Here is a 12,177-nt window from a genome sequence, read left to right on the forward strand (position 1 = left end):
GACCGTGATTGATTTTTTGTCAATGTTGGTTAGGGTCTTTTTGGCCAACATCGATAAGGTTTTTTTGGTTGACGACGATCATTAATATTTTTTTGCCAACATCAGTTGATACTATATTTTGGTCGATGTTGACTAGGTTTTTTTGCTGATGCTAGTTGAAATTTTTTTTATTGGCTTTAGTTAGGGTTTGTTGGTCAACATCGATCATGACTATTTCTTTTGGTCGGTGTTGGTTAGGGATATTTTTTTATTGACATCAACTAAGCTTTTTTTGATCAATGTCAATTCGGGGAATATTTTGGCAAAAATTAGCTAGGTTTTTTTTTTACCGATGTTGGTCAATGTCGGCCAAAAAAATCCTAGTGTTAACAAAAAAAAAGTCTTATCTGATGTCGACCCAAAAAACTTTGATCGATGTCGGTCAAAAAATCTATTTGACATTGACCAAAAAATAATCTCAACAGACATCGTAAAAAAAAATCCTAATTAATGTCAACCAAAAAATAATCTCGAACAATGTTGGTCAGAAAATTTTTTAAAGCCAACAATAATGTCATCATTAAAATTTAATAGTAAAAATTATAACATTTAAATTTTTAATTAGTATAGTTTTCTCCATTGGGAAATATGGGCCTTAAGCTTGGACTTGTTCCATTGGGAAAATCATCTAGAATGAGTTTTTTTTACTCTCCCTCTATCGCTCTGCTTCCCTATCTCTCCATAGTGCGTTTCCTTCTCGGGACATGTCTGTCTTATTTCTTGCAAATCTTTTGCCAATTCTTATTGTTAGTTGCGCGCATTTTTTTTGTTTGTTTAACTTTACATTTTGAATTAGGTTCTTCTAATGCTGATTTTATTGTTTTTTAAAATTTTATAATGACCAAGGGCTATGGTGACCGAAAACATTTCTCGATTCTGATAAGGACCAAAGCAAGTCGTTAGCTATGCGATGATAGTGTTTGTGCGTGTCTGAGCCTACCATTTCCTTTCAACTTATATTTAATTGTTAGAACTCAGAATAATGTTGCACATTTCTGTACTATAAAAAATTATTCAACTTCACTTAGCTCTTGAAATTGTTTTCGGATTTTTCATCAGCAATGCACTGTATATAAGCTGATCGATACGGTGCATCCCTTAATTTTACAGGGAGAAGACAATTGAAAAACATTTGACAAATCCAGTATAATGTACTTATGAGAAATATTTGTATGTTAAGTTGCAGTTTTAAGATTGTTATGCCAACATTTTAAGCATATTATAGTTTTGAGATTTATTTTCTTAATTCTACTCTTCAGTAAATCAACCTTGAACGTCAAAACCAAGGGGATAAAACAACCCAAACATCAGAACAATCAAACTTCAAAACCCTTGGGTATTCAATGCTATAACATGAACAATTTTACGATAATTGAAAAATCGTTAGTTTCCTCGTCAATGCAGTTGTACACTAGTACTTTTTATTTAGCTGCTCTGTGTCTCCCTTTCTTAGTTTCGTTTGCTCTATCGTCTGCTTAGGTATGTGATTTCAGAGATATGAACACTAGCGTTTTTGCTAGACATGCAGCAAGGAATGTTTTAGGCGCGGCCCTATATTGCCCAAAGCAAATTCTTTTTGGTCACATGACTGGGGTATCTTTGCATTGCACTCAGGGTCTCCCCTGTGGACGAGATATCTTTTTATTTTTTAATTTTTTTACCTCCATCCGTTAAAGGTCTAAACAAAAGGGTGTTAGGATTTGTGTCAATTTCTTTCTAAAACAAGCTTCTTTTACATTTCCGAAGATTGATATTCATTGATCAAGTTTTTTGTTTTTTTTTTTTGCTAACATGATCAACTTAAAGGAAAACGTTAATTTATAAAATATGAGTATGCCCAAAATTAATCCCTGTAAAAAGAAGAAAAACATCACAAGAGATAATGGGGATGTAAGATTAGGATATATCAATCTTTCTATTGAAAATAGGCTGTCTTAATTTTGCTCCAAATAACGCTTCTTCCTGCAACAAGACTTGCTTTTTTATTTCTTATCACGCTTTTATAACTTTGTTTAATAAATTTAAAGGTCTTAATGTTCTGTAATGTCAAATTATTTAACCTATGCCATTCATCTCCTTTGAGTATCTTTATTGTGCTATAGTCAAGATCTTTGATTTCTCACTTTTCGTGTCACACTTCCTCAAGCCCGCTTTAAGAGTGTCTAATGGCAGTAGATAGAAACAACTAAAAGAGAACATATTCGTCAATTCTATCCATATAACATATCTAAAAGATCTGTGATAAAATTATTGACAAAAACATTTGGAGAGGGTTATTGCTGAAAGATATGAAAGACCAGAGCACCAGGAGGAAGAGAATGCCAAACAAAAGCGATTCAAACACCATGAAAAGATGAGAGAGCAACACAAAGAAGAGAAGGGTGCTTACTCCATCCCGCCCTTGGTTAAGAGTCTGTTTCTAATTACTTCTGATTAGTCTCTAAAATTAGCTTGACCCTTTGTTAGTGAAAGGGAATTAACATGATATGGTTGTTATTACATCTTCATATGGGCATTTAGCTATTCAGTTGTTTTTAATCAAAGAGATGGGGGGTAAAATATGCATCACGATAATGAATTATTATCATCAATCTTTCTAATTTGATTCTCGTGAAGGTTTTTAGCTAAATAATTGACACTACAACTACAAAATTTCATTGACAATATCAACTACGTATCATAAATTATACAAATCAAAAAGAAATATCAGTAAGACATTAACATTTAATTTTTCAGAAAGTGATACCCCAGATAGATTACTAATTAGGGAAGTAGCAATCAATTACCTCAAAGCCAACAATGTCGAGAAAAGGGCATCAAGATACGCTTCCCCATCGCCCCACATGAAAAGGATAGTGAAATGCTAAGAAAGCAAAGTTTGCTGAGGTAGTACAGGAGCTACTTTACTGGCCATGTCACATAATTTTCAGGCAAACTGTTAATTGATCTCTAGTATTTGGTGAGTGGATACACTAATCATTACCAATATAAAAAAAAAAGAGGGTCTCTTTTTCTTTCTCAACATTCCTCCTAGTCTTGCTGTGCTTCTTTCTTTCACTGCCAAACTCCCTTGCCCATCTCTTTTTCTCAAACCAAATCATGGGCTATAGAATTTCTGTCTCCATGAACTTGGTCACGCAAATTTGCATGCAAACTAATGATGATATTGATCAAAGGGAATCTAAATTTGAAACTTTTGTATGGGCAGTCCCCGCTAATTGCACACGCTATAAGAGACTGAAATAAATAATGGTGAGTTGCTTCTAAAGTGGGGACTCAAAGAAATACCACCCGGTTTATCTTATACACTGTTGGGAAAGGAGCCAAGTTCTATTCAAATCTGATGTCTTTCTCATTGTTTAGACATTGGAATACATCTATATTACGGCCACACCAAGTTCTTAACCCTTGTTAAATTAAATATAAATGTGTACGGAAAACAGATAAAAATTGATCACCAATGATGTGGTAAGTGATTAATAAATGCATGTTGACAAAATATTATATATCATTAACCAGCGTGAAACTAGTAAAAGAATTTGGTTGTTGGGTTTTCATATAATCGTTTTCCGATGGAATGGAATGCAATTATACATTAATTACACATGTAGATATATGGAAAAGACTGATTACAACAAATCAAAAATATTTTTTCATGTAAACAATCTTACCAAATTGTAATCGTAATAGAATAACTACATAAAACTACTACTAAGGCCAAAAGTAAACGGAAGAAAGAACTTTCATTGAAAAAGGGGAAAGAAACACTTTAACTAGGACTCCGTATACATTGTTTCCTGTTTGTTGCCGCTGTTTTGATTCATATGGCGTTCTCGTACACTTGGACCTCCAAGGATATTGTAGTTTAGCAATTTCAGTACCTTACTGTTTGTAATCAACTAGCGAGATGTCTCGTAAAGCTTTTATTATTTTAAATAGTAGTAATTATAAAAGTTAATGTATGTACCATATAAAAAGTATATATGTTTGTCAATCTCCTTTTCTTAATCATTCCTACTATATCTCTAATTTGATTCAGAGGGCAGACTTTAAGACCTGTTTAATAATGGTTAGGATAAGAAAGATAGAATATGATATGATATCAATTTTATTTAAATTCATAATTTGGTAACCTATCAATTAATATTATTTTTTTACTTGTTAAAAATTTATTCTAAAAGAAGAGTTGTGTCAAGGAGATGTAGAACACAATAAATAGTTTTTTTTTTCATTTTATCCTCATCTTTCCATTACATCAGTATTTATCCTACATGTATTATTGTTGGTATGTTGTTATTATTGTCATTATCATACTCTAATCACTATTAATATCTTTATTATTGTCATCATCATAATTATTGATATTATTATTATAAACATTATTTTTTAATTATTATTATTATTATTATTATTATTATTATAGCTATGACAATGATTATTATTGCTATCATGGTTAACATCATTTTATACGGACACCCTCCGCACTATTCTTTATTGCTACCATCAATACCTTTTATAAAATTAATTTTATTATTTGCATAATCATTTATATGATTACTTGTTAAGTTTCTTAATTTACATCACATTCTTACTTTTTTATCCTTTTCTTCTTTTCCTATCTTACTTTTTTATCCTATTCATTTTTTTGCAGTGTTCATTGTTCTTGCATTCTCATTTCTCATTCTCTCTTTTTAAGCTGATGAGATGCCTCTTAATAGCCGCCGGATCAGGGCTTTCTAGAGTAGACCAATTGACCCACCAAAATGCTTAGGCAATAACCTACAGACATTGTTTTGACGTTAATGATGTTTAAGTTTTTTTATTGGATTTAATTTGCAATTTTGCACCACATGGAGTGGCACAGTTTCTCTCTGTCTCCGTTAGAATTCATCTATCCCGTGTTTCATTGTGATACCTATGAGGGACCCATGTTGGGATGTGCATATATGAGAAGTGCTTTATATAATTGTGAAAAATCAAAACCGAAGTGAAAAAGAATAAAGAAACAAAGAAACAAAGCTGCATGCAGGTGTAACAAAGCTTGAGACTACTCACTAGCTAGCTATAGTTGCCCCGACTAGATTTGGTGACTTATCTCCTTTTTGGTTTTATTGTGAGTATTGAGTACAAATACAATCATGGCCTCCCAAAAGCACATAAAAAGGATTTGGCATATAGCACCTCAATAATTTTTTACTCTATTATTCAAGAAATCGCAAACAAAAGTTCTCCCTCTTCTACTTCTATGCAATCATGGCTACCCATGTCACAATGGGTCAGATTAAATCTTATAAGATATCATAATGGAACCCTTTGTTCCGTAACCCACTCGCCCTCACGATTTGACCCAATTATAGTATTTTGTAGGACACCACGCCATTCACCTTAATTACATGCATGAACGTGCTGGAACCTACTCTTGAATGATGAAAACGTTGCTGAGTTCTTGAATGCAACAATGGTAGGTTTCACCAGTACTGTCAAGGCAAGAATTTTATTTGGTGAATTCTTTAATTATATGAAAATTCTTTAACGTCAATTGTACAAGAAAATTATTTATAATTAAATCCTAGGTAATAATCCTTTAAGCTTTAGATGAACTTTTGTTCACAGTCTTAACATATCATTAACATGTTGACAAATAATATTTAGTGTAAGTACCTATTCTACCACTAATGTGATAAAAAAATAAAGTGGTAAATATTTCCAGCAGCTCGTCATTCTCCGTAAATATTGCAACCTAGCTAGTGCCTGCCAGCGATGAGTAAATGGGCATGCCGACATATGGACTTGTTGAGACTTGGGGAGCTTTTCTGAATTGGTAGTTGCATCTTTTTCTCGTATAAATAATAAGGACTGAAATTATGACATCATATAACTTATATAAGGTCTCACAACATAGTGGCTCAGTTGGTAGTTGCATTTAAAGTTAGATATCATTTAGGTATCATTTTTTTTATAGTTAAAATTGAAGTTCTATTTTGATAATTTATGTAACAAAGCTTTGTACTAAAAAATGTAAATTATTGAATTGAAACTTTTATTTTGTTATGAGAATAACTCAAAAAAATACTTTATAAAATGCAAATAATGTTTCTCCTCTTTATTTATTTGCGTGCAGTGCGGGACTGCATGTCTTGGCTCTTTTTTTTTTCCTTACTAATATTAAGAACAGTGATAGTCACATGTTGCTCTAATGCTTTTACATCAAAATAATCACATTTTTCTCACTTTAATGATTTAATCAACTTTTTCCTTCCGTCTCATTTTATTTATCATTTAAGGTAATACACTTATCTTGAGAAAGTGATTAATTATACCAATTTCTGTAATAAAATAATTCAATCTAACAAATACCATTATTTCATAAATGACTAATAACACTATGCAGTTCTAGCTATATATTTACTCATGCATTTATTTCTTGAGGGTATTGACTAGGTTTGTTTAAATTTATTTCTTGAAAAAAAAACATTTATTTTAATAAAATAAATAACTCTCAATGTATTTATCTAAATTGCTTTTGTTTAAAAAAAGTTTTTTTTTTACTTATTTTGATAAGTAAATATATCTGTATATAAAAAAAATGCTTTTTTTTTAAGTTTGAAGAAACCAGTCCATTGTTAGAAAAAAAATAATTAATGTCATTTTACATTTAAAAGTGACATAATTTAATATAGAGTAATATTAAATAATGGCATGTAAAAGGAGATTAAAGGAGAAACAACCCAATATCAATATATTAACTAAAAATTAAATACTCAGTCCTATCTATTAGTCACTTTTAACCAAATCATAAAACCAAGGAAGGAAAGTTAAGTCATTAAATATGTTCGAAAATAAAATAAGTTTTCAATTATACCCTAATATAATTACACATCCAATTAATTTCACTAATAACTAATTAAATGTTTAACCTAAATTATCACTCACATTTTCTCTTCCACGTCATTATTAATATTCACTCATTACTCTACTATCCTCATCAATGGATATAGACCAATAACAACCTTCAATCTCAATATTTCTCTTCTACTGCCTTAACAAACAACACACATCATTAATCATTCCATTATCTCCATCAATGAATATGGACTAATGACAATTTTGAATCTCTCTTATAATAAAATCTTACCCAATGATCATCAAGAATTAACAAGTTAAGAATCACTATTCTCTATTATCAACCTCTTGATAATGGTTATGATAATTAAACTAATTATTTAACAGAAAGATAATGAAGTATTTGAAGAGATATTTATATTTTCATTAATTGCTTGAAGTGAGAAGAGTGAATGGATGGTGCATGAAAAAATAAGTTTCCCTAATAATAAAGTGTTAAAAATAGTATAAAGGACAGAATTTGAAAATCATTATTAATAGGTTAATTTGTGACTTATAAATAAAATCAAGTATTCCTTTTAGAATATGATAATTTTGTGATTAAATTTTAAAAAATATGATAGAAGTTTTGTTTTGTTAAAAAAATTAAGTAATTGAAATATTAGAAAATAGTGTAAACCAGTTAAGCAAAAGATAAATTCATAACGTTATCATAATATGTAACATAATTGTTTTGTAAAAATTTCAATAAGTATTTAATGATAAACTTTTAATCACATTGTTATTTGTATGCTTTTAATAAATAAGAACTTACTAGATACATAATGTTGTATTAGTCACTTCAAAAAAGAAAATTGTATTAATTCGTGTAATTATATTTCGTGCTATACAGCATTCATAATAGAGTGTTTAAACATTAATTAATCAAAAAGTATAGAATAGTGAAGAGAAATATTGTGAATAACACCGTAAACAAAAATAAAAGAGAAAAAGGAAAGTGAAGCAGGGAGCGCAGAATAAAGCAAAAGGGAATGTCTTTCTCATGCACGGATCCCAATGGAAGGCGGGAAGTATGCCTAGAATTGCTTGCTGGAACACATTCTTTTTGTTTAGTTTAAAGGAACTTGCTTTGTTCCCTATACATATCTGTCCGTTGACACACCCATTTATACACACACCAACTGGTTGGATTTATTTACATAGTTCTTCAACCAACAAAAATTTACGTATATATAACAAAACAAATATTGGTTCCAAGGGGAGGAAAGGATATATATATAGAATGACTAATTAGTAGTTTATTTATCTTCCAATGATTGACTTGTCTTGCCTTAAATTTGGCTACAATTTCTGTTAACTAGTGAAGTTAAGTAGTACTCTAGTGATACTGAGTCTCAAGATGAAGCCTATAGAAAATGGCAATACCGTTAGCATCAACTATCAAAATAGCTGGTTAGGCTTCTCCCTCTCCCCACAAATGAATATAGGTGTTCCTTCACACCTTCATCAGACACAGCCTTCATCAGCAGCTGTTGAAGCAGTTCCACCAAACTTTTACCATCATACACCTCTCCATAATTATGGCCTTTACTATGAACTGGAAGGTGAACACGTTGGAATGAGTTCATCCTTGCCTATCATGCCCCTTAAGTCCAATGCTTCTCTCTCTGGAATAGAAGCTCTGAGTAGATCACAAGCACAAGGTTAGTTCCAACTCAAATTTCTGTTATGTTATTTTTTTTCTGTTTTGGTAAGTATTTATTATGTGACTACTAATTATTCAACTTCTTGAATACTTTGTTTTTATTAATATACTGTGAAGCAACGACAACTATTTCAGCAATGCATTCAAGCTTAAATAGTATGCTTATCAACGAACTCTTATGTCATGGACTAAACAATCCAAATAACTTAAATCACGTTCAAGAGGATATCAGCCAGCAACAATTCTCGTATTACTCTACCTTAAGGAACCAAGATGTGATTTTAGAAGGTTCCAAACACCAGCTCCCATGTATAGCTGAGGATGAAAATCCAGGTTTGAAGAGTTGGTTCTCAAGGGATTTTCATGCTAGACATGCAGAAGAATCAAGGATGATTGTTCCTTTGGAGTGTAATGGAGGCGAATCTGGATCCATTGGATCAATAACATATGGGGATTTGCATTCATCGAATTTGTCTGTGAGTCCTACCTCAGGATCAAGCAGTGTTACAAGTTCACCTGCTCTCACTAATACTGTTGCCACTAATACTAAGAAAAGGTGGCTTGAAATGGTGGACCAGAATCAGAAGCAAATAGTTCATAGGAAATCCATAGATACCTTTGGGCAAAGAACATCTCAATATAGAGGTGTAACAAGGTTTGTTCTCTTCTGCTCATTTCTAAATCTTACTAGTACTTCTGGCACATTACAAGTATTATTGAAAAATAAGGCTATAATGATGTTCGCTAATTTGCTTAATAATTTCTACCTCTTCTAAAGTGCTCCTTGCTCAAGAAGTTAAGGGTTCATGTAAGATTAATGTCAACAACATATTTGACTGTTTATTTTTTGCTTTGATTTCCAAAGAATATTTGTTCAACAGGCATAGGTGGACTGGTAGATATGAAGCTCATCTATGGGACAACAGCTGCAAGAAAGAGGGCCAAGGAAGGAAAGGAAGGCAAGGTAAGAAAGCGACTATTTTCGCACCCCTTTACCTTTTTTTCTTTTTCTGTGTATATTTTTGGTCAAACAAATCTATTGACTTTAATTTTGTTCTCCTTTGAAAAGCTCTGCATTTAGTGCTGATCTTTTTTTTCTTCTTCTTATCTTTGATTCGGTGATGATTCCACTCAAACATGGGATGAATCTCAGTTTATCTAGGTAAGATTTTCCAAATCCAGGATTAGTTTTCTTTTTAATTTTGTTCAAATTCCTTGAGGATAGATTAACTTGAAGTTAAAAATATCATTTAATATTTTGCTCATGATGATAGCAAAAGAAAAAAAATAAATGCTTGCACAAGTCATTTCAAAATTTTTATTATAGGGGGTTATGATATGGAAGAAAAAGCAGCAAGAGCTTATGATATGGCCGCACTCAAGTATTGGGGACCCTCCTCTCATATAAATTTCCCAGTAATGATTACTTTCTTTCTAATTTATCTTCTCAATGAGTCCGTATTCAGCTTCCAGGATTTAATAACGTAACTAATGCAAGTATGACCTTTTAACAGTTGGAAAATTATCAAAACGAACTTGAGGAAATGAAGAACATGACGAGACAAGAATATGTTGCTCATTTACGAAGGTAAATATATTTGCTTCTGTATCAACTTGAAGTGAACAACCAATCCATGTTCGCAACCATGACATTCAAATTTTTCCAATCAGGAAAAGCAGCGGATTCTCAAGAGGGGCCTCCATGTACAGAGGAGTAACAAGGTCTCAAAGGCTAGCATTTACACAGTATATGCATTGTAATTTAATGTAACAAGATTTACACCTAGAGAAGAATTAACTTTGTTCTAAACTCAGTTGATTCTGATTAACTTGGTAGCAGGCACCACCAACATGGAAGGTGGCAAGCTCGAATTGGAAGGGTAGCCGGAAACAAAGATCTATATCTTGGAACCTTTAGTGAGTTCTTTCACATTCTCTGCTTTATTCTTTTTTTTTTAGTTTTGTTGTTAATATTTCCTTTGCTAGTCACCACTATTTTTTCATGTAACATGTTTCAAAATAGGAAATAATCGAGAGTGAGCTTTATGACTTAAAAGTTAATCTTTGATTTGAACTTTTCTTTTAAGTCACATATATAAGGCTGATCAAGAATCACTTTAAATATTGTAGAACACTTAGTCCTGAAGACAGCTTTTATCAAAGCTGTTAGCTTAGAAGGATAAAAAATCATGCCTTCAATTAATATTTTTAATTATAAGATTTTGATATCATTCTCATTCTCATGCTTTAGACCAAAATAATAATAATACTCCATTGTCGGTACGGGAAGCTAATGCTTACCTTTATTAAAATAAAACTTTAGGTACCCAAGAGGAAGCAGCTGAAGCCTATGACATTGCTGCTATTAAATTCAGAGGAGTTAATGCTGTCACTAACTTTGATATAACAAGATATGACGTGGAAAAAATTATGGAGAGCAATAACCTTCTTAGCAGTGAACAAGCTAAGCGGAAAAGAGAGATGGATGATGGAACTAGAAGCGAGGCTACCGTTAACCAAAAACCTTCTACATATGACCACACTCAAGAAACCATTCTAATGCAGAAAAGATGCAAAAACCAATCAGAATGGAAGATGGTTCAGTTTCCATGCCCCCAACAGCTTGATCAGAATCAAAGAATCGAGAGTTGTAGAACTCAGCCCTTCTCAACGGACTTAGATAACATGTTTCGTCACCAAGTTGAGGAACGGAGCAACATGGGAACACACTTGTCAAATCCTTCTTCTCTGGTGACAAGTTTGAGTAGCTCAAGAGAAGAGAGCCCAGATAAGACAAGCATGCCAATGCTCTTTGGAATGCCTTCAACAGTGTCCAAATTATTGGCTAACGTGGATTCTTGGGATCTATCTTCCAATCTCAGGACTGCGCTTTCTATGCCTCAGATGCCAATTTTTGCTGCTTGGACAGATGCATAATCTTATGTTTTTTACCTCTATCAAAATAGCAAATGCTTGTTTACTAAAACAGGATGTTAATGCCTAGCTAGTACAATAGAGAGCTTGTGCGGAATTTTAAAATGTTAACTGTTACATCAAGCATTTTCCTCGTACAATGAGAGGAAAGCTCCTAAAGTTTTATATCCTAGGACTCCAAATTCGTATCATCAATATTTTTCCGGTGTTAGAATCTTATCTAAAGGTTATTTTGAACCTCAACAAGTTCTAATCATGTTAAATTAGTGTCATTTTCCAATTGAAAAACCTTAATTAAAAGAATCAAATTCTTTATCAGTTAGAGCTTGACAAGTCAGGAGTCTAGAATGACTTCTTAGACAAGAAAATAAGTTCATAAAACCGTGTATAGAATATAGAAACGCACAAGAAGACTATAAAGGGTTACAGTTGAAAGGATAAAAGTATGTTGGGCAATATAGGGAAGACTCTATTCATTATTCGTTTCAATTCATCATTATCTTCCACTTTGTTGGTCGTCGCAAGTACAAAAACAGCTCATTATGTGTCTCAATCATGCGAGGCTGGGCATGGGATCTCTCTTTATCATGTGGAATTTGATCACAAGTGCATTCCTTGAAGACTTCAAAACAATATTTATTAAATTGGTTAAAAGC

At 32.2% G+C, this 12,177-nt stretch overlaps 1 protein-coding gene and 1 non-coding gene across 4 annotated transcripts; both read left to right on the plus strand.

Annotated features, from left to right (window-relative positions):
* The first annotated feature begins 884 nt into the window (after window positions 1–884).
* On the plus strand, window positions 885–978 carry LOC112997913 (small nucleolar RNA snoR126). Its single transcript, XR_003262965.1, has one exon. It is a non-coding gene; the product is annotated as a small nucleolar RNA snoR126 (small nucleolar RNA).
* A 7,066-nt stretch (window positions 979–8,044) lies between these two features.
* LOC100812275 (AP2-like ethylene-responsive transcription factor ANT) lies at window positions 8,045–11,712 on the plus strand. 3 transcript variants are annotated; one of them, XM_014776365.3, is made up of 9 exons: window positions 8,045–8,585; window positions 8,705–9,242; window positions 9,469–9,551; window positions 9,741–9,749; window positions 9,915–10,003; window positions 10,102–10,175; window positions 10,259–10,333; window positions 10,428–10,504; window positions 10,911–11,712. In XM_014776365.3, exons 1-9 carry the CDS (start codon window positions 8,282–8,284, stop codon window positions 11,522–11,524), a joined length of 1,863 nt encoding a protein of 620 aa, XP_014631851.1. In that variant the 5' UTR covers window positions 8,045–8,281; the 3' UTR covers window positions 11,525–11,712. The 3 variants fall into 3 exon arrangements, with proteins under 3 accessions (XP_014631851.1, XP_006573674.1, XP_006573675.1); XM_006573611.4 differs by having other exon boundaries at window positions 10,259–10,309; window positions 10,425–10,504; XM_006573612.4 differs by having other exon boundaries at window positions 10,259–10,309.
* Window positions 11,713–12,177: the final 465 nt, after the last annotated feature.

The sequence above is a fragment of the Glycine max genome, chromosome 1, assembly GCF_000004515.6.
Source record: "Glycine max cultivar Williams 82 chromosome 1, Glycine_max_v4.0, whole genome shotgun sequence".
Classification (NCBI taxonomy): Eukaryota; Viridiplantae; Streptophyta; class Magnoliopsida; order Fabales; family Fabaceae; genus Glycine; species Glycine max.